This window comes from Cheilinus undulatus, linkage group 8, assembly GCF_018320785.1.
Source record: "Cheilinus undulatus linkage group 8, ASM1832078v1, whole genome shotgun sequence".
Classification (NCBI taxonomy): Eukaryota; Metazoa; Chordata; class Actinopteri; order Labriformes; family Labridae; genus Cheilinus; species Cheilinus undulatus.
The window spans coordinates 3,482,572-3,509,740 of NC_054872.1; the positions used below are offsets into that span (position 1 = coordinate 3,482,572).

General features: G+C 38.3%; 1 protein-coding gene across 2 annotated transcripts in view; it reads left to right on the forward strand.

Moving 5' to 3' along the window:
* Positions 1-3,045: 3,045 nt before the first annotated feature.
* Positions 3,046-27,169, forward strand: part of LOC121513375 (zinc finger containing ubiquitin peptidase 1) — a 30,841-nt gene continuing 6,717 nt past the window's right edge. Inside the window, exons 1-8 of one of the 2 annotated variants that reach the window (XM_041793099.1) lie at positions 3,046-3,172; positions 9,597-10,013; positions 10,501-10,602; positions 13,360-13,416; positions 15,834-15,926; positions 15,999-16,108; positions 17,366-17,534; positions 24,215-24,403. In XM_041793099.1, coding sequence (XP_041649033.1) covers positions 9,599-10,013; positions 10,501-10,602; positions 13,360-13,416; positions 15,834-15,926; positions 15,999-16,108; positions 17,366-17,534; positions 24,215-24,403 — 1,135 coding nt within the window. In that variant the 5' untranslated portion in view covers positions 3,046-3,172; positions 9,597-9,598. The remainder of the gene's footprint in view (positions 3,173-9,596; positions 10,014-10,500; positions 10,603-13,359; positions 13,417-15,833; positions 15,927-15,998; positions 16,109-17,365; positions 17,535-24,214; positions 24,404-27,169) is intronic. The other variant, XM_041793101.1, reaches the window with a different exon arrangement.

Sequence of the window (27,169 nt, forward strand, 5' to 3'; positions counted from 1 at the left end):
GAAACTTGCCACTGCTGCACAGCATGGTGGTACCCAGAACCCCCTGCCTGTTCATAAATAGACAAAAGACACCAAAACAGCACATTACTAAACACAAGTCATGTAAGCACTACAGTTTATATTTAACTACAACAAAAAACCTTTAACACAGTGAATCTAACTGTTAGAGAAATACTTGCATGATGGTTATTGCTGCCAGGTGTGGCACAACCAGTCATTAGGTTCAGGGGGCGATTACTTTTTCACATAGGGCCAGACAGGTTCAGATGTTTTACCCTTAATAAATAAAACCATCATTTAGAAACTGCATTTTGTATTTACTTGGATTGTCTTTGAGATATTAAAATTGTTTTGATGATCAGAAACATTTAAGTGTGAAAAATATGCAAAAAAATGAGGAATCAGAAAGGGGGCACATACTTTTTTACAGCACTGTACTTATCATCCTCTCTTGTGTCAGAAATCACTGTCACTTTGTTTAATACATCACCAAGTACAATGCTGCATAAAAGATGAAAAAAATATGATCCAAAAGTATTTTTAGATAAAATAAATAGCATTTTTGTGCATAAGATCTGGTACGCAGCTAGCTGTCTGAGACAGTTGAAATAAACAATGAATGCTTGTCTCATGAGATTTCAGTGCAGCAGACTGGGACATGGTCTGGAGGTGGGAGTACATCTTCAGGAGTTGAATCATTTAATCTTCAGCCATGGTTTCATACAGTTTCACGGCTGGGAGTTTATCCCACCATTGCTCCTTCTGGAGATCACCACCTGTCCTGTTTAAAAAAAAAAAAAAAAAAAAAAATATATATATATATATATATATATATACACATCTCAGAACACACTGATCCACAGTCCAATGCCTGTAAATTCAACAGTGTGGCTGTAGATTATCTGCGCTCTATTTCATTGGCCTTGCTGTTGTATTGAGCACTCTGACACATATATATCATAGATGAAACTGTCCTCTTTATTCAGGGTCACAAGTGTTTCCTGATCACTTCCTGGGAGTAATAAAGTATGCAGGTCATTACTGCAATGAAGAAAATGTCAGGATAAACAGAACAGAAGGGCTTATAACCTCCAGTGACTGCATGCTATGAAGACAACAGTTTAATCCAAATTCAAATCTTTTGTGTCTCTAACCCAATAATATCTAAAATGATGCCGTAAATTCACTGTCAGTTATTCTATATCACAACATAATGGTACTTGAAATTGAGGGAAAAGAGAAATAACTGAAACTGGCTCCACCTTCTAATAAGTGTTCTCTGTTTCCACATAATGACTTTAAAACCACGTCCGTGCTAAGCAAGCTACCGAGGTAAGTACAGGAGATTGTTACCTTCTCTGATTAGCAGGTAAAATGACTTGGAAACTAAAATGGAGTAAATCAACCTCCCAGCTGTCAATGCAAAATGAATTGAATTTTAACTATGACCTGTAAACTCTGCCAGAAGCCTCGCCAGGCAGCAATGCTATGTTAACCCTTACACACTGTTTGGGTCAAATTTGACCTGTTTTGACATTTGACAGCAGTAAAAAAAAACAACCCTAAATGTCATTCTTTTAGCCTGAAATTTGATTACTTTTCCTGAAGTGACCCAAAAAAAAAAACATACAAATAAAAATATTTTATTAATTCATATTGTTGTCTAGGTGCTACACATTTTTGCACATTGAAGCTGTTACGGGTCAAATTTGACCTGTATCTATTCAGATGGATTTTAGATCTACCAGTGTGGGCCAGTTACCTGTCCAGGAGAGAAGTAGTAACCCCCACATCTTAAATGAAACTTTTCAGCTCCTGAAGCGTCCTCCAACGGACCTCTTCTCTCCAGACGTTTTCAGTGTGTTAGTCATGTTGTTACTGGTATGCTGATAGCTGCTTAGGCCGAAGAAAGATCTGGAATCTGTCTCTGGTCCTTGAGTTACCACTGTCAGCCATTATCAATGTTGTTTACTTCTCCAGCACATTCACGAAGCCAGACCAGCAACCTGACAAATCAGGGTGAGGGGGTAAGCCCTGCCCCTCAGCCAATCAGGGTAGAGAATAAATCAGGGGCAGAGCTGACTGGTCGGTGATACCTGGAGCTATGTAGAATTTTTGACTGCTGATTACAGAGGAATATGGAGACACAGATCTTGCAGTAGTCTCATTTTACTCCTCTTACCAAGCGCTGTTTATGAATATACAGACATTAGATCCAAACAGAATAATGAAAAAAATTAAATGGCTAGATTTACAGTTTTTTACAGATTTTAGGAGAGATGAAAAACAAAAAAAAAAGAGGATGTTCTCTGTGTATAGAGGGTGTGTGTGTGTGTGCGTGTGTGTGTGTGAGAAAGAGACAGAGAGAGAGAGAGTGAGGGTGTATATGTGCGTGCATGCAGATTTTCTTTGTGTTGACATGTTGTGAATAAAATATGAGTTTGTGAGATTTGACAGTCATTGACTTCTGTTTTGATTTACCGTTTACACAGCAACCCAACTTTTTTGGAACTGGTTTTGCATTTTTGACTCCTGTAAAGACAAAAATAAGGGTGAATTTCTCACAAAATAATATGTTCATTGAAATTAATGAATACGAGGTTTATTGTTAGAATTAATTCACTGATTAATCAAAATAATAATTTTGAACATAAAATAAAAAAAGAAAAATTTAAAATGATTGCATAAACTTCAGAGACAAAGTAAGTAAATCAATGAAATGATGGGAAAGTAAACATGAGCACTTAATGAATCAGGATAAATATGTAAATACTAATTTATTTATCCCATTGATTCTCTGTGAATTAGAATAGGTTATCATCATGCTCCTGTTTTAATATAATTCCATATGATCATCATTTTTTAAAATTTATCAAATTTTAAATTTGATACATTTCTCTAAATACCAATAAACTTTACATTAGAAGAAGATTTAAATCAGTCACAGTATTTTTTAAATTAAGATATTCTAAACTAAACACCGAGAACAATCGTTTAGTTTCTACCAGTACACAGATTTAATCCTCCAGTCCAGCAGGTGGCGGTAAACAATTAAAAACACGTCTACAACCCTGATTTAAACTCAGTAAAGAACTGTTCCATGGCGGTTTGGAATCATCAGAACGAAAACAGATGTGACCCGGGTTATTCCTGTGACTACACACCAGGAACAGTAAGTAGATTTATCTCGGATTAACACTCAGAATCTCTGTGCTAATGTAAATAACCCGGTATGTTAACACGCGTCATTGTCAGCAGTCTGCACGGCAAAATTTATGACCGTTACACCTGCCGACAGTGTTCCTCCTCCTCTGTCGAAGCTCGTCAAATAATCTGAAATTTTAAGAAATATAAAACCATCCTGGGTTTTTCTGCATATATGAATCTTGTTATATCTTCATGAAAATATATGTATTTATTTTTACAAAAATGAAACTGAACTGATCACGTGGTACATGCGGAAAAGTCACTAAACATTGAACTAAAACAGAAGATTAAGGAGTCATAAATATCCTTAGTGTGATTCTACAGCACTCTTCTTCATTCCCAGACTACCTGCTCAGGTATATGAATACATAGACATACGTAGACGCCTCATTGACCGTGTTTGCCCGCTGCCGCTTTACGTCAACGTGTCCGCCATATTGCCAGAGGCAAGACCGTTCCATAAACAAATGCAAGAAGCCTATCTTAGGGATGAAAGGTTTTCTGATTAAAAAAACACACACTTTTACATTTAAGTGATGGTAATGAGTCGTTCGTATATAAAGTGGTTTACGGGTATATTTCTTTGTTTAATTAAATGTTCAAAATGACTATCAGAGCCAAAAAATATAGACAATTCAAGTATTAATATACTGCATCTGGAGGTGCGTCTGTGTTGCTTACGTTTAAGAACTTAAATGACACATACACGCTTAGAGAAAATTTTAGTAAATGATTATATTCACAATAACATGCCATGGTTAAGTTACAATACAGTATATCTTATAAAAATAACAATAATCGGTATCTACAGTGTTAATTTTGTTGACTAAAACTATTCATCGACAGCCTTTTTTTTATGACAAAAACTAGACTAAAACTAACAAAAATAGATCTGTGATGACTAAAACTGACAAAAACTAAGTTTAGTTTTTTGTCAAAATGACTAAAACTAGACTAAAATGTAATTTAGTTTTCATCGGACATTCATTGATATTTCTCCACTGTGGATAAATCTGTCAAAATACAATGCATCTGTATCTATTCTGCCTCTCAGCTGTAGAAAGCAGGGACCCCAGGTTTAGCAGAGAACACACTAACATGATTTGGTACCAGATTTAGTCAAGAAAATAAATGCTTGGACTAAAAGTAAAGACTGAAATGTGAGGACTTTTATGGACTTAAACGAGACTAAAATGTTTTGAGTTTTCGTCGACTAAAACTAAAAAGGGTAGAAATGACTAAAACTAAAATGCATTTCATTTAAAGACTAAAACTAAGACTAAAATTAAAAATATCTACCAAAATTAACTCTGATCTATACAGTTGGATTGTTTAATTGGATTCTGTTTGATATGCTTTATATTGAATCTTATTTTACTGACAGTGGCAGAGGGTATTAATCCACTTAACAACAACATTGAGGAAATAGGCTATGAATGTGTTGTCATTTTAGCCAAATACGATGAAAAAAAAAAGTTTTACGTACCTATAAAATGTTATTCCATGTGATCTTGTGTCTTCTGGGCATCTATTAGTGCAGACCCAAGCAGCACAGGAGGGAGGCATCTTGCCCAGGAATGCCTCTAGAAAAATGGCAGCAGCGTTGACATATGGCCCACTGGCCAATGCGGCGTCTACGTATATTATGTCTATGTATGAATATATCAAAATATATTTATCAATATTTTATCATAAATTAAACAAACATTAATGTTTCTGTTTAGAAAAGTTGATAACGATTTTGTAAAGTTTAAACATTGAACCCGAGTTTATCTACGATAATCACGAAAACGATAATAATAATATTAATAATTAACGCCACAATATTGGGGTCTCACTTTCTATCTAACATTTATTTTATTTTACTGTTTTTTTTTAAATTTAATTTTATCTATTTTGTTATTCTTTGTTTTACCTTTTTTAACTTTGGTTTTGCGTACTATATTTATTTAAGATAGAAACTTTTTTCTCTCTGAGGAGTGACAACTCCTCAAACAACAAATAAGAACTTGCATAAAAACACACATTTAAAATCACATTTAAAAACACGTTTAAAACCAAAAGCTCAGCCATTATAAAGGGGGGGGGTATTAAAAGAAACAGCTGATTAAAAAAAGGAAAAACAAAAATATATTGTAACAACTGATAAAAACAAGTGTTGTGAGTGGCTGTTTAAGAGTGTTTAAGGTGGTGATTACAGAGGGAATGAAGGATTTTCATAGATATTTTTCTGGCCAGAGGAACTTTGTACCGTCTGCCTGATGGCAGTAACTGGAGGGAATGGTGGAGGGGCTGGAGGGGTCCTCTGTGATCAGGGTGGCTTTCCTGATCAGAGTGTTTGCACTAGGGGTGCACAGATTGATCGGCCAAGATCGGTATCGGCGTCGATTTCCTTAATTTTAGGAGATCGGTGATCGGCCGATCCTTGTAAATAAGATCGGTGGATAAGATCGGTTTCATATGCCTCTACCTACTAAAATGTGAAAAATGAAAGACTAAAGGAACTGATATAATTCAGTAGTTTGGACAGCAATGCTTTAAACTTTTAATTTATATTTGAGAGAACTACCTCATGTGCAGTTAAAACAAGTTTATATTGTTTCATAGATATTGTTCAATGTTTTTCAATAAAATAAGATTGGAACATTGAAGATGTATGCTGTCAGTTATAAAAAATCGGTATCGGCAGGTCAGGCTTTTTAAAGATCGGTGATCAGCCAGAAAATTGCAATCGGTGCACCCCTAGTTTGCACCGTTCAGAGAGGGGTGGTTTGACGTGAACCAGACCTTTTGCTGGCCTGATGAACTTTGTGAGAAAGTTTGGTTCTATGTTGATGGTGAGGGAGTTGTACATGGTTGAGATGTTGAAGCTGAGAATGGATTCTATGAGTGAGGGTCAAAGGGTTAAAACGTGTTTGCTGACATTAAAACTCTTTTGTTTCCTCAGCAGGTGGAGGCGCTGTTGTGCTTTTTTGTAGATAGAGAGGGCATACCGGGAAAAGGTGAGACAGGTGTCTAACTCTGTTCTCAGGTATTTAGAAGAATCAGCCTGGATGGTGAGAGGTTAAAGAGGGGGGTTTCCTCTACCCCTATAGCACAGTTCCTTAGTCTTTGTTACAACAGATCTTATAAAATGGATCATGTCATCACTCTGTGGAATTTCCCACTTATGTTGAATTTTGTGGATGAGATGGACAAAAAGAGCATGATGGTGAAAAGTACATTTAAAAGCTCCTGTTTTCATTAAATCAGCTGTGCAGCTGTTCTGACTAGACAGCATTTATCAGTAGGTAACTCTGACTTTAAGCTGGTATGGCAGGGATGCACAAATGCATCAGTTTAACTTCAGCTGAAAATATCAGCGCTGTTTACAAACATCAGCCATCGTCAGGTGTCACAGGTGTCAAACTCAACCACAGCAGGGGCCGAAATCTGTATTTAGTTCTAACCTGAGGGTCAAGATTCAACCAATAACTGTCAACTGTGTTTTCACAGGTAATGAATTATAGGGAAAATTAAACAGTGATGATAAAGGATTTCAAGATTTCTAAAAAAAAAAAAGGCAAAATGATAAAATATCACAGCATCAATGTTACTGTGTGTCAAATAAATAAATAAATGAGTTAAAGGCTCAATATCTGAGATTAAAAAGTCTACTTTAGAAGTCTTAAAGGTCAAAATACAGAACTAAAATCAAAATAAGATTTTAAAAAGCAAATATCTCAGAAAGAGAGTTAAAATCATGAGTTCAAGGTCAAGATACTAGATAAAATACAAAATAAAGAGGTCAAAATAGATGATAAAATTAGAAAAAAATTCTCTAAAAGGTCAAAATATGAGATTAAAAGTCAAAATTAGGAGTTTAAAAGGTCGCAGTATGATTTAAAATAAAGTGTTAACCTTAAAGTTCACAATACGAGAGAAAAGGTCAAAATTATGAATTTAAAATATCAAAATATGAAATAAAAAGTCAAAATCCTAAATTTCAGTCATAATCTTGGGATGCAAAATGAAAATATGAAATGAAAACTCAAATTAATTTCTTCCCCTTATTCCTGACTTTTATCTAATTATTTCTACGCTCTACTTTTCCAGATTTTTATGACTTAACAAGGATTTTTTTCAAGGTTAAATTTTCATTTTTGTACTGGAGGAAATCTGCAGACCTCATTCGGGTGAGCCAGTTCTAATTAAAATAAAAAATGAACTTGAGGGCCAGGTAAAACTGCACCACTGCACGGGCCTTGAGTTTGACACCTGTGATGTAGATGAACAGATCTCAGTTTTCAGTGTTGATCTGTTCTGTCCAATCAGATTTATTCTAGTAAACCTAACTGCTAAATCACAGAGTTTTTGTAGAGCAGAAAAAGTCAGCTTTTGGACATGCTCTGGTCAAATGTGAGAGGAAATGTAGACATACCAGGAGTCTGAGACTAAAAGAAGTATTTTAAACAGCAGTACTGGTATCAGCTGAATAGTTGCTTTAACCTCCAGAGAGCTGAGCTTTAGTCTGAATATGTTTTTAGTTTCTCCCTCTTCTTTAAGACCAGTAGGACCTGATCAGTCTAAAAACTCAGCCTTGTGTCTGGACAGGAAGTAGCTTAGACTAGGGCTGAACGATTTGCAAAAATAATCTAATAGTGTTTTATTTTTTCCCAATATTGCGATTTAATATTCTTGGGTTAATCTTATGTTTTTTTTTTTTTTTTTTTGACAATTTCAAGTAATAAATAATGCCATAGATAAGACCATGTGCATTGAAAACAATGAAATAATTTTAGAGGAAATTAGTCCATAGTGTCATGAATCTGAATATGAAGGTGCAACAAGCTTTAAGCAATAAAGGAGGCGGCTGGGTTGGAGGAGGTGAGGCTGGGTACCGGCTGATTGCAGTTGGGGTATGACTTTCATGAAGTAACGCTAGGCTTCATCGGTTTTATTTAGAATGAGCAGACTGTTTTTGCTTGTATTGAAAATGAGATGCCTTTGCTTTGTTTAAGGTCATTTTCATTTCACTCATTTTGATCAAGAAAAACAGACATAAAACACAAAAAGGAGGATTTTTGTAAACCATTATAAAAAACAAAATGACACTTGAATGTTTGCATAATGTGCTTAAAATCTTTGCTGCTGCAAAAACTGATTTATTAAACTGGTATTTTCACATATTTCAAGTAAAAGAAATATTGCAACTTCTGCGATTTGAAAATTTCAGCAGGCCATATTGCGATTTGATCTAATTTGCAATTAATTTCTCAGCCCAAATAGACCAAAAATGATAAAGGCCCTGTTTCTGCAGAAAATCCAGACCTGGATCGGCTTTAGAGCAGATGTTTGAGTGTTTTTGATGAGTCCAGATGGGGGACTCATTTTGATGATGGACCACAAGCACTGCTTAAAGGAGAGCATCAGAAACATTTACTCTTCTTCTTAAAGGGTCTCTAAGTGGAAATTTTCCTTTGAAATCCACACAGAGTCTCTAAACTTCAAATAAATGACCAAAGACCTATTTGTAAAATAATTCCATAAAAAATACCCTGAAATTTCTTCTAAAATTCCCTGAAAAATTACATATGCTTTCTCTAAGATTCTATGAAAATGATGGAAAATTCCCTGAAAAATCCAAACAAATTTCCCTGAAATTCCCTGAAACATTTCAGAGGCCACCTTCCCATTCCAGGTTAGCTATATTTCTAAAAAGTTTACTAATCCACGATCAGATTTCCACAGAAATACCTGAAAATTTCAAAGCAATCCTGATCAATTTGAAATAAAAATTCCAAACAAATATCCTAAACTCTCACAAAAATGCAGTGAAATTTCACAAAAGTACATAAAAATTTCAGAGCACATTCTCCAACCATTTTAAGTATGAGACATTGACATTCTGGACAAATATCTCTGAAATCCTAACAGCAGAAATGAAACCTGTCGTAGGTGAGCCAAATGTTAAGTCCTTATTTGTACGTGGAGGTCTGAGGAGGTTAATCTTCAGTTCTGGTATCAGCCTTGACAGAAACAGTCAAGATACAAAAATCTGAGATTAAATTGATTTAATAAAAAATAATATATTTTATATATTTAGGTGATTAATCACTACCAGTTTAAAAATTACAGACTGCATCTTTAATAGAAATATCTGTAGACACAGTCTCGGTACACTGTGACCGCTTGGTGGTGATTTCACACAGAAAAACCTCTTTTAGTTCCAGCTGTCAGTGAACCATCCTGGTGAGGTCAGAGACGACTGCCATCAACATTTACACTCAGAGATTCACTGATGAGGAGTTTTACTTTTTATTCATTAAAAATGATTAAATGATTTCAAATATTATTATTATTGTTATTAATAATTTTAATATTATCATTTTTATTTTGTGTCTGTGAAGCCATGCTGACCTGTGAGATCTGTGGCGAGGAGCTCCTGTTGGAGGAGGACATGAAGACCCACCTCCTGCTGAGCCATGAGGAGAACGCCATGAGCTGCCCGCTGTGCTCTCTCAGTGGCGTGTCATATGATGAGCTCCGCCTCCACGTCAGCTCCGCCCACGCAGAGGAGAACTATCGGGATCAGTCCAGGTCCTCATCCCGCTGCTCTGCAGGAAAAAACTCCACAGTTGTCTCCTTCTCCGAGGTGAGCTGGAGGACGGGTCACAGCGGCGTCTCTGGTGTAAACACTGAGAGTGGTGGTTCATCATGTGGAGACACTGAATCCATCAGTCCATCATCACAGAGACAGAAAATAAGCAGTGAGACGACCTATCACAGCCCAGACAGACAGAAACACCTGTCTGTGTCCACTAGAGGTCAGTCTGTGTCTTTATTATAGTCAATTTAACCTCCAAGGCTGTTGAGGCCTTTTTTTGTCTGTGTTTATGCTGATAACAGACATTAATGAGAGTATGTTTTTTTTCAGTAGAATTTTTAAATGCTAACATCAGAACCTGTATCGGATCATTTATCGTCTCTGTAATGGTTTTGTATCCACTCAGGCTTTTGGTGACCAAAATGTCCCATTAGATATTAATATTAGTGTATATCTATGTATGCCACTATTATTGGTCACTTACAGCCTCAATCTAACTGCTTATTTGAAAACATCTGAGGGTAAAACTTAACTGACAGAAGGAAAAAAATTAGAGATGGAGGAGCTGGTAGTCAGAGAACACCCAGACATCTCAAAACAAACATCTTCCTGGTTCTAACATTTCTGTGCCTCGTCGTCCTGGTTCTAACATTTCTGTGCCTCGTCGTCCTGGTTCTAACATTTCTGTGCCCCTTGTCCTTTGTCAGGAGATCAGCTGAAGTGCCCTATTTGTGCTGTGGTCTGCAGTAACAGCTTCATCCTGCAGGATCATGTGGAGCTCCACCTGATGGAGCAGACTTCACCTGAAGGTAAGACTCCACCTTTAAAGATCTGATTCTCTGCTGACATTTACAGAAAGATTTGGTTATTATTGGCCCTGAACGGTTGAGGTTTTATCAGATTTGATCAACAAGAACTTGCCAACAAATACCAGAGATATCAGAGATGTGGGAGGAGATGTGATGAATCTGCTGATAAAGCAGACTATGACTGGAACAACACACCATACAGTTTTATGTACTGATGACCACAGAGAAGAGCACTGCTCAGTAAGTTTACATAAAACCAACCAGACCAACCAGAACTACAGGATGGCTGGATTTGATCCATGGAGGATGGAACATTTATAATGGCTGTGTGAAATAAATAAACTGCTGCTGATTCTCTCAGGACCATATGAACACACTATGGAGATAAACAAACATGAGACAATCCTTTATTTGATTAAGACAAAAATATTTACAACAATGATCAAAATATACCATAAAACCACAAAAACATTTAACTAAACAAAGGGGCAACCCCCGTTTATCAGGATATTTAACCCCCACCCAGTCTTCAAAGGCAAGGATGGAATATTATATAGACTCAACAGATGACATCTTCAAAGGCAAGGATAGAATATTATATAGACTCAACAGATGACATCTTCAAAGGAAAGGATAGAATATTATATAGACTCAACAGATGACATCTTCAAAGGCAGGGATAGAATATTATATAGAATCAACAGATGACATCTTCAAAGGAAAGGATGGAATATTTTATAGACTCAACAGACGACATCTTCAAAGGCAAGGATAGAATATTATATAGACTCAACAGATGACATCTTCAAAGGCAGGGATAGAATATTATATAGAATCAACAGATGACATCTTCAAAGGCAAGGATGGAATATTTTATAGACTCAACAGACGACATCTTCAAAGGCAAGAATGGGATATTTTATGGAGTCAACAGATGACATCTTCAAACGCAAGGATGGAATATTATATAGACTTAATAGACGACATCTTCAAAGGCAAGGAATGAATATTTTATGGACTTAACAGACGACATCTTCAAAGGCAAGGATAGAATATTATATAGACTCAACAGATGACATCTTCAAAGGCAAGGATGGAATATTTTATAGACTCAACAGACGACATCTTCAAAGGCAAGGATGGAATATTATATAGACTCAACAGATGACATCTTCAAAGGCAAGGATGGAATATTATATAGACTCAACAGACGACATCTTCAAAGGCAAGGATAGAATATTATATAGACTCAACAGATGACATCTTCAAAGGCAAGGATGGAATATTATATAGACTCAACAGACGACATCTTTAAACGCAAGGATGGAATATTATATAGACTCAACAGATGACATCTTCAAAGGCAAGGATGGAATATTATATAGACTCAACAGACGACATCTTCAAAGGCAAGGATAGAATATTATATAGACTCAACAGATGACATCTTCAAAGGCAAGGATGGAATATTATATTGAATCACTGGATGACATCTTCAAAGGCAAGGATGGAATATTTTATAGACTCAACAGACGACATCTTCAAAGGCAAGAATGAAATATTTTATGGAGTCAACAGACAACATCTTCAAAGGCAAGGATGGAATTTTATATAGACTTAATAGACGACATCTTCAAAGGAATGGATGGAATATTTTATGGACTTAACAGACGACCTCCTTAAAAGTCGTGATGGAATATTTTATAGACTCAACAGATGACATCTTCAAACGCAAGGATGGAATATTTTATAGACTCAACAGACCACATCTTCAAAGGCAAGGAAGGAATATTATATAGACTCAACAGATGACATCTTCAAAGGCAAGGAAGGAATATTTTATAGACTCAACAGACGACATCTTCAAAGGCAAGGAAGGAATATTTTATAGACTCAACAGACAACATCTTTAAAACACAAGGACTGAATATTTTACAGACTCAGCAGACGACATATTCAAAGGCAAGATGGTTGGAATATTTTCAGCTCTTGAAAGGATGACATCATCATCAAAGGCAGAGGGTGGAATATTTTATAAACTTTTGACACAAAATAATTTTCAAAGGAAGATAATGAAATGTTCATGAAGCTGGGGATGTTGTGGGCTTTTTCCCTCTATTTTTGACAACTAGTGGTAACTGAAAAGTTTAAACCTCTCTTTCATAAGTTGCTAACAAAGTACAGTCAACTCAGGGGAAAGATGTATATCTTTTTGTAACTCCTGTTGCTGCTGAGTCCATGAGCCAAAGTAACTGTCCATCAGCTACTGTCCCATCTTTTTTTAAACTTATTCACTCATATTTAAATGTTAATTTTTTTGTCTCTTCTTTTAGCCTTTATGTTTGCCTTTAAATGAAATCATTATTTCTGTTAAATCCTTTTCCAGTAGAGACCCTTATATGAGCCCTGTTTAGGCCTCTGTGGCACATATCTTTACCTGATCTGTTGTTTGCTTTGAAAAAATGATTTATTTGTGTAAATAAAAGTAAAAACATGAATGTGATGGACTCCACACTGACAGCATGTGCTGTGGATCAAAGAGGGCATGGTTGGATGTGGATCAGAGAGGGCGTGGTTGGATTTTGATCAGAGACGCCGTGGTCGGCTGTGGATCAGAGAGGGCGTGGTCGCCCTTGTGGCATGCTTTGTGATGTTCTTTGAATGAACAGTGATCATCCTGTTCTGAACATGTTTTATGCAGAAGACTACACGGCGTTCTTACATCGTGTGTTTATTTATGTCTGATTGTTTGTTCAGGGACAACACTGGGGGCGGGATCACCAGCCGTGACATCATCAGGGGCCACCTCCTCAGGTCAGTCTAATATAACCATGGGGTTTTACTATCTGAGGAAGGAAGGCAGCATTCTGGGCTGTATGCCCAAAAGGTCCTCCAGAGATAGTCTCTATTGGTGTGAATTAAGTATATGGTATACATTTACAGCTCTATATCAGTATTACCTCTGTGTTATTAAATATAGTTATATTTTACCCTGGAACTTTCAATTTATAGATTACAGACATGGTGGATTGAACACAGACATTCTCTGTGATAATAACAAATTACCAGACATCCACAGGTAATACTGATTTAGAGATTATAGGCCATTAAACTACTTCCAGTGGTTAAGATGTGTCTTTGAGGGATGTAGATATCGTTCAGTCAGAAAGAGGAGGACCCCTGGCCCTAAAATCAAGACCCAAGCCCCTCAAAAGGCCCCCAAAATTTCTTTATATTAATCTAATGAAAGTACTGTAGATCCCTGTAGACAGACTGGAAGAATGATTTTAAAGACATAGAAAAGACAGAAGGGTACCACATGAAGAGTCCTTAAGGAGCCAACAGCAAGGTACGAAGTATTGTTTGTAGACGAGCTGATTCTAAGAGCTGATCCAGGCTGGGGCTTGGCAATTAATCGCAAATTAGATAAAATCACAATATGGCAAGGATCATCAACTACATATGAACATGGGCCGGGTTTTTCCTATACAGGCCCATTGGGGGGGCGACCTCTTAAAAAACTAAAGACATTGTTTTTAAATTATCTCATTAACATGTTTTTGTTTAAATATTTTAATTTTCTTTAAAATGTATGTAGTAGTTAGACCCTAACAGTGAGATCAGTCCTAGTTATCACAGCCAGCCACAAGGGGGCGATTGAGATATTTTAGCTGAATATACCTGAAGCCAAAGGTTGACATAGAAAATGGCAGTTTTATCAGGAATGGGCTGACAAGTGTTTTTTCTGAGAAAAATAAAATGGATGGAAACAGTCATCTTGATGAAACTGTTTCAATCTCAACTGTTTTTGGAGTTTAATAGCTGTTGGGAGCTTATTAAAAAAAAAAAAAATACCACAACATAAATTTCCCTCTGCACATGTTCTGAATTTGGTGATGCCGTGGGGGCCAGATGGGAGGACGTGGGGGCCCTGATGTGGTCCCCGGGCCGCCAATTGACGATCACTGCAACATGGCCCGCTGCAATTTACAAATCGCAGAAGTTGCAGAATCTCTTAAACTTGAAATGTGTCAAAATAATCATTTAATACTGGTAATTTTTAGAGATTTTATGCACATTATGCGAAAATTCGAGTGTCATTTTTTCTAAGATGGTTTACAGAAATCCTCCTTTCTGTCTCTCATTTATTAACTAGCGATATAAAAATGATAATCTCTTCAATAAAGCAATTGATAACAAATTTGCAAAATGAGCAAAAATAACTGCCATTCAATTTTTTTTTTTGACTGTTCTGCCCTTGTTCCTTCTCTCTAATATTGATAAAGCGTGGTGTTAATTCACAGAGGTCATTACCCCAGCCATGATCAGCTGATAGCCAGCTGATACCAATTACTGCCTCCCAGCTCCTACAGCCAATCACAGCTCTTTCTTTCAACACAGCGATGTATTTAAATATGACGTACTTCTCACTAATCCCTGCTTACATTAATGCTGATGCACCATGCTGCTGCTGCTAGCAAAGCTTCACCCCCCCAGCCTCCTCATTTATAGCCTAAAGCTTGTTGCACCCTCATATTCAGATTCATGCTACTATGGATTAATTTCTTCTAAAATAATTTCATTGTTTTCAATATACATTTTCATAAATGTGTCTGTCCATATGGGGGTTTCTAGCCATGTGCTCCGTAGAAAATTGAAGCAGCTGCTTGGAAAAACCCAGGCAGCATCTTTTGAGCAGAGCCTTCTCCAACAAGTAGAACTGTAAATCCATTTTGCAATAAAATGGTTAAATTAACGATAAGTGTTCCTGATTTAATGTAGGTTATTATATAGAATGATTTATTTTTTGAATTAGTTGAAAAGTACACAAAAAGAGGAACATATGATAATTTTATATTGAATTGCAATCACAGTATTGGGGGTAAAAAAGGCTATTAGATTATTTTTGCTAATCGTTAAGCCCTAGTCCAGGAAAGGATGAAATAATCTTTAAAGGAAAGGATGGAATGATTTATGGACTCTTAAAGATGAAATAATCTTAGGAGGCAAGGAGGCAATGTTTTAAAGCTCTAAAGAAGACATGATCTTTAAAGGAAATGTGTAGCATCTACACAACCAGTCCAGTCCAGATGAAGACATCCCAGACCAGCTCTGTCTGAGACAAAATATCCATAATTAATGCTATCCATTTATCAGATTTTGTGTGGCTGTCCTCTTTCACCCTCTATAGGCCCCTATCAACCTCTCTCTCTCACTGTGTTTTTTATCAGAAAGGAGGTTTGAGTGTCCGCTCTGCTCCATCCTCTGCTCCAACAGCTTCTCTCTACAGGAACATGTGGAGCTTCATTTAGACCATGGAGCAGGTGAGTTAACCTCCACACCTCTGTGACATCACTCAGGTACTTTGGTGACCTTTTATCCCTGTGCTGTTGCAGGGAGTCAGGACTCTGACCTGGAGCTGGCCCGACGGCTGCAGGGGGAGGAGGAGCAGAGGAGGCGGCGTGAGGAGGCGCACAAGGAGAGGGAGGAGTTCAAGAAGCTGCAGGTGATGAGGAGAGAGGTTACAGGAACGCTCCATAGTCAGGGTTTAGGATTTGATGAGTGATAGCCAGGTGTTACAGCCACAACCACACTGACACTGCGATTTGATTCATTTTTAGGCCAAAACATTCTTCTTGTTGCTGGTTTGCTTCAGGTCATTGTCTTACTGGTAAATAAATGTTCTCCCAAGCCGTAGTTCTCTAACAGACTTAAAAAGATCTCTCTACCTTTACAAGCCTTCCAGGGCCGGCTGCTGAGAAGCATCCCCACAGCATGATGCTGCCACTAACATGTTTCACAGCTGGGATGGTGCAGTGTTTGGCATCTTGTCTGTTGCCAAAAGCTCTAAAAGCTCCATTCTGGACTCCTCAGACTAAAGAACTTTGTTCCTCTTGACGATGGAGTCTCTCACATGCCTTTTGGTGAACTCTAGTCCAGATTTAATCAGAGTTTTCTTCAACAGTGGCTTTCTCTTTCCTATAAAGCTGTGACTGGTGAAAAACCCGGCCAACAGTTGATGTCTGCAGAGTCTCTCCCATCTCAAGCTGAAGCTTGGAACTTCTTCAGAGTAGTCATAGGTGTCTTGGTGGCCTCTCTCACTAGTCTCCCTCTTGCACGGTCACTCAGTTTATGAGGGCGGCCTGATCTAGGCAGATTTACACGTGACATATTTCTTCCATTTCTAGATGATGGATTTAACTGAACTCTGGTTGATATTCAGACCCTTGGAAAGGTTTTTTGTCTCCATTCCCTGACTTAGATGTTTCAATAATCTTCTCTCTGAGTAGCTTGAATTGTTCTTTTGTTTTCATGGTGTAATGGTTGCCAGGAATACTGATGATCCAGTGACTAGACCTTCCAGAGACAAGTCTTTATACTACAGTCACCTGTTGAGAAACATTCACTGCACTCAGCTGATCCCCATTTCACTAATTGTGAGACTCCTAGCACCAATTGGTTGGACCTGTTGAATTAGGTCAGTCACTTTAAAGAGTCACTTATTTTTTATTACATGTATTTATTTAACTGACATTACTTTATAGAAATCTGTTTTACTTTGACATTTTGAAGGTTTTTTTTGTCAAAAAAACCAATTACCTAACTACTAACCATGATTGATTTATAAAGTCAATAAAAGGGTGCAACATCCTAGAGGTTAATACTTTTTATAGGCTCTGTATAACCAGTGAGGTTAAGACGATGGTTCAGAGAGGACAGGCTGGAACATTTCATCAGTAACCAATCCTCTGTGTCTGTGCAGAGACAGTTTGGCGTGGATGGCAGTGGTGGATACAGCCGACAGGTGGAGAGGACGATGGAGCGAGCGGTGGCGCGCGGTCTGATGGGACCTGCAGAGTTTCACAGTAAGAGGGCAGAGCTTCTGGAGTCGCTGGCCTCAGGGGTGGATGACGGCAGGACCAGGACGCAGGGTAGGAATGTGTGTCATCATCATGATGCCATCTTAAAAGGGAGACAGTTTGTTTTATGGGTTTTAAAGGTAACATCATCTTCTCAAGGAAAGGATGGAATGTTTTATAGGATTTAAGGGATGATATCTTTTTAAAGAAAGGATGGAATCTCCCACCATCTACAGTCCATAATATCAAAAGATCCAAAGAATCTGGGGAAATCTCTGTGAGCAAGTGACAAGGCTGAAGGGGCCCTCAGGGACCACTGCATTAAAAGCAGGCATGATTCTGGACTGGAAATCACTGCATGGCTTCAGGAATCATTGTCTGTCAACACAGTTGGCCGTGCTATCCACAAATGACAGTTAAAGCTGGATTATGGAGAGAAGAAGCCATATGTGAACAGGATCCAGAAACACTGGTGTCTCTTCTGGGCCAAAGCTCATTTAAAATGGACTGAGGCTACATGGAAAACTGTTCTGTGGTCGGAAAAATCAACACTTTAAACTCTTTTTGTAAACCACAGACACTGTGTTCCCCTGTCCTGTGGACTAAAGTGGAGGTGGGTTATCTAAAATTACGAACATATTTTTTATAGTGTAAACTTTAATCATATAAATGTGCAATTACACCAGTAAAAATATAAAAACAACTTATAAAAACAGATCAACAGAAACGGGACAACAAAGGCTTTAAATCATTTCCTCTTTTAATTTTATGTGCATATCTCTTTCTGTTTGTGTTTCTGTCCTGAACTTGCCCGTCCACATTCCTCCCTCTCCCATTCAGTGTTCCCGACTAATCTGCACAGTCATGGTGTGTGTTTGGGCATGTGTTATTACGAGGCTTACACAAACTCCTGTCAGCTCAGCTCAGACGCTCTCTTCATGACAACAGACCATCAAACTCTGATGTGACTCTGGGAAATATCAAAACAATAGTTAACTGATAGCATGGCTACCAAAACCAGAACAGGCCTAATGACCTTTTGACCCCTACAGACGGACTGGAACAAAACCAGAACAGGCCTGTTGACCTTTAGACCAGTACCCACAGACTGGAACAAAACCAGAACAGGCCGAATGACCTTTTGACCCCTACAGACAGACTGGAACAAAACCAGAACAGGTCTGATGACCTGTTGACCCCACAGAAAGACTGGAACAAAACCAGAACAGGCCCAATGACCTTTAGACCCCCACAAAAAGAGAAAGGCAAGGATGGAATGTTTGATAAGCTTTAAAGGATGACATTCATGACATTGGCTGTGTCTGAAACCATTTACCCATTGCCTACTTCCTATCCACCTTATATGGTGGTGCAGTCGTGACGTAATTTTGTAGGCAAACCCGGAAGTTCGCGTTGTATGGGTTCCCTCGGCGTCGAGCCTATGGGGTTTTTCAATGAGTTTTTGGATTATTGCTGAAAATAAGCTCTGTGTCCAATAAAATTTTGGAAACTTACATGTTTTGTTCATAAAGATAATCTTCACAAATTGATAATATAAGCATCACATCTGGTTTGTTAGTCTGACTGGCAAAAGTAAAAAGCTAACGTCATGCTATATTAAACTACAACACGGTCAACTGAATTTAACATCATCACCCGCAGATACAAGTGAACGGCAGGCTCAGTTGCCATGCTTCTTATGACTTATGGTACGCTGTAGTCCTTGCTAGCTGTCTTTTAGCAATAGCCTTTATTAAGACTTGAAAAGATACACAATTCAAAGGTGGGGCACGTTTTAGATGTATTTTATGTTGTAGGATAAAACGTTTAACTCTCTTGAGCTTGTGTTCACCACAGACCTTATTTCAGGCATTTAACCAAAAACTCATTCAAAAATCCCAGAGACTTTCAGACGAGGGAACCGGAAGTGCTAAAATGCTTACTTATTTCCGCGTTTTAGGACTCATTCCTACACCACTCTATAGTGAGCAGCATAGTGGACTATATAGAGGACTCAGCTGCAAAACACAAACATGATTTTGGACGCTACTCTGGCCACGAGCAATGATGTCATCCCTGTCTCAAAATTTAAATATTTAGCACCAATGGCTCGTACATTTTCTAACAATAGTTGTGGATTGAAATAAAAGTTGGAATTTGCTGCAAACTGATACTGAACGTAACTTATTTTCACAAAAACACCAATAGATAAAGTGTTGAGTCCTTAGTGGCAAAATAGTCTACATTTTTCTGTGTATTATAATTATTTTTGCATAAAGGTGATGGTCCCGTGTCTTGTTATCCTCACAGGGGCAACAAAGTTACTCAGTTTTGAATCCTTCACATTTTCTTACAGATGAAATACTTTGGTTAAAAACAGACAAAAAAAGTATTAAAAAAGTTTTTATATGTGTTCCTGTGCTCCTCTCATTCGTCCGTCATGTTTGAGAGCAGCAACCGCTATGCATGATGGTAAATATTGTTGGGCTAGTGAGCATCGCTTGTTTACTACTTTTCACAATGCATTTTGGGATAGAGTGCACTATATAGTGAATAACTAACCTCACACTCCAGATGGATTTGTTTTACACATCCATCAGGAAAACCTTCGATAGCATTTGGGAAAGGGCAGAAGATTTGAAAAAACTTGAAAGGTGATTGGATGAACATTCTGTCACATCTTTAGGAGCCAATCAGAGCAACAAAACACGTGACGTAGCCACTGCCGAGGAGTAAACTCCATAGAGAACTACATGACGCGAACCATGGCAACTGTCGACATGTCAGTACACGACTTTTGTCATTTTTGAAAAGAAAACAACTCACTGCTGTTCTGTTCTTCTTTTAACAAAGAAATGTCATAAAGTTCTGATAAAACTGGCACTTTAGCAGCATCCACGCTAATGTCTTCCGCCATTATTGCACTGGCCTCTTTTTGCAGTTGCATACGTCACAACTCCACTCCTAGTCACTGATTGGTCCTGTCACTTTGTAACCGGGCCCAAACGGTTCAGACAGAACCTTTGCAAGATGGATTCGCCAGTGAGAAACGCGGAAATGGGCGTATCCATCTGCTTTGCAAGGTTAGTGAATAACAGTATTCAGAATTCAGACACCACTACAAAATGGCTTATTCACTACATAATGCACAATATAGCGAATAATGAGTGATTTTGGACACAGCCATCTTTAGAGGCAGAGGATGGAATGTTTGTGAAGCTGGGGATTTGGGCTTTTTACCTCCATTTTTGCTAGGACCAACGAAGGACAGTCAACATTAAACAAGACGGTCAACTACTTGATACCATGGATACAGAAAAGATGGCAGGTCTGTTGACCTTTGACCTATCAGTCAGAGTGGATGTGTGAAGTTTAAAGAAAGTTGTTTTTGGAATATGGCGTTCACAATAATGACAGACAGATGGATAGAAAGACAAACCCCTCAATCTGTCTAATTTGGAAAAATGCATGGGAAACACTTTGCTACTAAAATATTGCTGATGTTTGGACAAAGGCCAACTTTGGTTAGGCTGATGCTCTGACATTTATTAAAGCTTTGGTACTTTTATCATGCTGTTTATCATTTAGTAGTTTCAGACATCAGAGTAACTGAAAATGAGTCTGTTTTATTAGCTGTAGCAGGTCATAGAGAGGTGCCAGTATTCATTCCTACCTGTTTAATAACCAGCTTTAAACTTCTCTCAGGGGTATTCCAGGCTTTTATTAACAGTGAACAGGCCATTACATGTCTGCTGATGTTTTCAAGGATTTTATTACCACGGATTGTGTTCTGTCTCTTCTCTTCTCCACATGAAGGCTTCACCAGCACGTAGCCTAAACTGCTGAAACAGGAGTAAACAAAGAGAACTAGAACAGGCTGAAACTAAGTCTGGATGGAGACAAACAGCAGTAGTCCCTCCCTCATCTTTGCAGGCACTGCGGGACTCCTGGCTTTCTTTCACACTTTTGTTCCTCGTGTTTTCTCAACAGTCTGAGGACACAGAGGCTCAGATATTTCCAGGAAATGTCACATTCACACATGCAGGGCCAGGCAGGAGCTGATTTGTACTCGAGGCTCTTTCATAATTCTTGTTTGTTTAAGACGGGAGGGGCCGTGGTGGGGGAGGAGGAGGAGCAGCTCAGTAACGTCTCCTCTGTTTGTGCTAATATCACTACAACGTGTACAAGGAGGTTTGTACAATACTAACATGACAGTAGGTCACCTAATACAGACGACTGAGGACAGCTGCTGTAACAGCGCCCTAAAGGAGGAAAAACACCAAGACAGACCTGTCAGGAGTACTCTCTCTTTTCTGATTTATTTTTTCGCATATATGTCCCTCTTAAATGTATAAGATTATCAAACTAATTAAATATCAGACAAAGATAACCTGAGTAAATACAAAAGTAAGTTGTAAATAATGATTTTATTTATTAAAGGAAAAGAAGTCATCCAAACCTACCTGGTCCTATGTGAAAAAGCCACACTGGAGGGTTTTCCAGCATAAACAACCTGTTTAACGCCATGCCACAGCATCTCAATCAGATTTAAGTCCAGACTTTAACTAGGAACTTCCAAAATCTTCATTCATTTAGACGGGGCTGGTGTGTTTGGGATCATTATCCTCCTCCATAATCCATGTATGCTTGAGCTTGAGGTCATGAATTGATGGCCAGACATTCTCTGAGAAAGTTCACTACTGTTCACAGTTTTTTTTCCATTTGTGGATAATGGCTCTCAGTGTGGTTGGCTGGAGTCCCAAAACCTTAAGAATTAACAGATTACTTAACAGAGGTGAAATTTCACCTCTGTTGTATAAACAAACAGTCCCTTATGTTGGCTGTCCTTAATTGGCAACTTTTGTAAAAGTGATGGAACTCACCAACTCCACCAACTTTTCCAAAAGTTGCCAACTAAGGGCGCACTCACACTAGGCCATCCATTCCGTGCTGTATTCTAACCGTGCTAAAGCCCATTTGGCCCCCCTTCCCTTTCCCCCCTTTGGCCCACACTCACACTGCTCAACGCATCCAGGCCTGGGCATGGATACGTCACGCTCCGACGTCATCACATGAAGCATCCACTGTTGATGAATTTATAAGTGTTGATGACTCAGTATACATAAGTATTGTTTTTTAGGTTGTAAAATAGCAACAAATTTATACGATATCTGATCTGACACCAGAATTATTTCAGCTGACCTGGGATCAGTAGCTACGTTAACTATACAGAGCCCTGTGAGGAGGGAGAGAAAGCGGTTCATAGTGGAGAGTTATCGCTCACAGCATATAATCTGGAGCCTGATCAGAGTTTCAAGCACTTCTGCTGAATAAAACCCAGACTTTTTAACTCTTATGAGCCCCTACAGTCATTCCTCTTCTTGTCCGTGTATTATCTGATTCCCCCTTGCATTCCTTTATGCACCATGATCTGTGCCATCTCTGTGTACTTTTGGATGCCTTTCAGTGCTGCACCAAACTAGCTCTCGTGTCACAGGACAGCCTGTGTCTAGAGCAGGATTAAATGTTCCGATAAAAGCTTTTGTTTTTTTGTTTTTTTTTTAACCGCGACAAGAACAACTTTAACCATCTGATGAGAGCTCACTGAGTCAGGTCCTTTTGTTGTTACTTTATGTTACATCACATTCCTGCGCTTGTGCTCCTACATTTGAATCCGTGCTGTGCCTAGGCCCACCTCGTCCTTCCGTGCTGGGGCCGCAAAGTGTGCCGTGCCGAAGCACAGAACGATTGCATTTACACTGGCCAAATGTACCGGACTTTAGGCTGAAACAGGCCCAGGCACGGTATGATTGGCCTAGTGTTAGTGGCTCTAAGGTGAACTATTTGGCAAAAATTGAGGAAAAAGGCCTGAGTGTCCCCAGCTTCACCAATATTCCATCCTTTGCCTTTATGATATCATTAAAACTTTCAAAACATTCCATCTTTGCTGGTAAAGATGGTATCATAAAATCCTATATACATTTTGTATTTTCCTTTGAAAATAATGTTTTCCTTTAAAGTTTATAAAACATTCCATCTTTGCCTTTAAAAATGATGTTCAAAGTTTTTAGACCACGTTTTCCTTTCCTTTAATGATGGTATCATCAAATCTTTTTAACATTACATCTTTGCCTTTGAAGATGTCATCTTGTCTTTCAAACTCTCCAGCCTTGCCTATTAAAATGAGTTCATGAAGGCTTATGAAACATTCCATCCTTGCTTTTAAACAGAGTATGATCAAATCATCTTAGCATCCCATCTCTGCTTTTTAAGATGATATCAAAGCATAACAACATTCCATCCTTACCTGTTATGATGGTTTATTCAGAGTTTTGAAACATTCTATCTTTGCCTTTAAAGTATCATCAAATATTGTAAACATTCCATCTTTTCCTTTAAAAATGATGTCAGCAAAGTTAATGAAGCATTCCATCTATACCTTTGAGGATCTTTAGATGTTCTTCTGGGTTCCTTTGGGACCTCCTAGCTTCATGAGTGAAGATTGTTTTAGCTCCTGGTATTAATAATGTCTTCATTTAGTAATCATGTCCCATCAGGTGGTAATTATGTTCTCATAAAACAACAAATACTCCAATAAAGTCAATGACCGTGATTAACTTTGTGGAATGTTGTCTAGCGGAATGAACTTTAGTAACCTTTGACTTTCTCTGATACCGTACATGTCCAGGGTTTATTAACATTGTCTCTGCTGCTGATATTCTGATCTCATCTCTCTGCTCACCTGTGTCCAGGTGTGATCAAAGCGCTCTATGAGTACTATCAGACTGACTCCAGAGACTGCGCCCACGTGTGGCTGAGTGCTGAAACCGATCACTTCTGCTCCTCAGCTGGGGACAAAGGCTGGGGCTGTGGCTACAGGAACCTCCAGATGATGCTGTCCGCTCTGCACAGATTAGACACGTACACCGCTGTCCTGCAAGGTAAGGACGTATACCAAAAGTGACGCAGCGATGGAACAGCTTGCCATTGGTTTACAGCCCATCACAAAGCACTGTGGGTTACAAGATGCTGTTTAGCATAAGTGGCAGAAATAATCACAAAAGGATGAAAAAATAGATAAATAGATGTATTAAATTGGAGTTACTGCTGCAGATTTAACCTCTAACGACCCTGGAAAGTCACCCAAGTTTCAAACTCACTAGAAAATCTACCGTGAGGGATTCTAAGGCATGGATAGCTTCATTAGAACGGTAAAACAGAGGGCTTTAGGAGGGGATGAACAGTAAGAGACTATGATATATGGTTCTAAAGTTATTTACTTTAAATAATGCATCACTTCTTGTTGTATATAATGTTGGTCTCTGATCTTGAACAGACTAACTTCACTATCTTATCACTGATTCAGAACAGCTGTTCTTCACTCCCTGACCACATCTAACTTTCAGTCGTCCTTTGGATCACATGATTGCAAACAACCTACATGAATGTTCACTGGTGTAAGGACTCTTCCTTTCCCTTGCAGTGATTGGTTGATGGTTCTAGCCCAGTGATACTCAACATGTGGATGTGGAGCCACATTTGACTCTTGTGAGGATTTGTGGCTCTTTGATGTCTTAATTTGAAATATTATTCCCCCAGAAAACCTTAGAAAGGAGAAACTTTGGCCTCAGAAATTAATCACATTAATCAGTTTGTTTCCCAGACTTATACAGGAGGCTTTAATTGTCAAATTTAACTGTCCCATGTATCCTGTTTTTGCCAAATTTATCAAATTTTTGCCCTTTTTCACCATTTTTTGCCACTTCCATCTGATTCAGCTACCTTTGCCAATAAATACCACTTTTCCCTACTTTTTTGCCCATTTTTTACACTTCTATTTGACACTTTTCCCATTTTTGCCCTTTTTTCTCTCAATTTTTTGCCAATTTAAGCTACCTTTTGCCATTAAATACCACTTGTTTCCTCTTTTTTTGCCCATTTTTACCTCCACCAAGGAGGTTATGTGATTGGGTCCGTTTGTTTGTTAGCAACATAACTCAAAAAGTTGTGGACGGATTTTGATGAAATTTTCAGGAAATGTCAGAAATGGCATAAGGAAAAACTGACTAGATTTTGGGAGTGATCCGGATCACCGTCTGGATCCAGGATTTTTTTTTAAGGATTCTGTGCTATTGGGAGATAGGGCTTATGGAGGAGCTCTGCGCTGTTACCACTTTACACCAGCAGATGGCGGACATGAGTAACTTCAATCCCAGTATAATTTTGACTGTGTTTCCATTCAAGGTTTTGGATTTTATAGAGTTTGAAAGACGCACACCCAGTCGAGGAGATGAGTTGGAGCGTAACAGGGAGAAAGACAGCGAATTGTAGCGAGAATACAATGCTGGGAGGAATAGAGGAATATACACCCTCTGCCACGACTTCCAGTTGTCCAGTTAGACAATGGGTGAGACTGTCAGTGCATCTGTTGGCACTGGCAGGCAATTTTTGCCCATTTAAGCTACCTTTTGCTATTAAATACCACTTTTTCTACTTTTTTGCCTATTTTTGACACGTTTTTTTGACACTTTTTCCCAATTTTTTCCCTCTTTCACCATTTTTTTTTGCCACTTCTTTTTAAAACTTTTTCCCATTTTTGCCACTTTTATCCCATTAATGCCCCTTTTCACCATTTCTTCACAATTTTCACCCATTTAAGCTACCTTTTGCCATTAAATACCAGTTGTTTCCTGTTTTTTTGCCCTGTTTTCCCACTCTTAACTGTTTTTTGCCAATTTTAGTCACCTTTCTCACATTTTTTTTCCACATTTGGACCATTTTTGCCACCTTTAACTTGTTTTTATTGCTACTTCAAGCCAATTTTTGCCACTTTTCCTCACTTAGTTTGTGGCTTTTGCAAAAGTATTTTTCAACAATTTAGCTCTTTGTTTGAGTAGGGTTGAATAACACTGTTCTAGCCTGTTTAACTCTCCATTTCTTAGATACTGAAGAGCTGGTCTGATCTTATGTGGATCCTCCTCCCTCTCCCAGCTCTGTCACATTACTCTTTCTTTATTTTAGCCTGTAAAGAGAATGTTCATTCCTTTGTGTCTGATAGTAGCCGGTCCATAACAGTGATGAGTATTAATAGACACGCCTCTGTGGGGCGTGTCTGGTGTTAGAGCACATCATGTCTTGTTCTCAGTCTGGTCTGGCGACTCTGCTGTTCCTGCAAAGATCACTATCACTGCATGTTCGTCATGTTCTAAAACACACTGTCAGATTTCTTGTCCTAATGACTGAGACTTTCTCTGATGTCATTCTGCTCTGTCACTGCTCTGGAACCATCAGACTGAGACATCGCCCTCATGTTCACATTTCACCTTAGTGTGGAGGAGAAACAGCACGAAGGCCTCGCCATGCAGGGAGATGTTAAACTAAACTTAGCACAAAAAGCCTAAAAAAGAAATTTGTGTTTGGTAGATTATTTCTTTGTTGTAACAATGCTTCTTGGCAATAAATCGTATACCGTTGGAAAGCCTGTTTAATACCCTTTTAAATGATGCCACATTTGTAAGAAACATGCATTTGTGGGATGAGCAGCAGAGCTGAGTATGTAGGTTGCACCCATGAAAAATGTGCCAAATCTTCTCTGCCAATGCCAAACAGCTGATTCTGCCATTGACTCTTGTTTGGTGTTTGGTGGATTGGATGATTGAAGTTTGAAGAAACAAGACATATTGGCAATTTAACAATTTATTCAATTA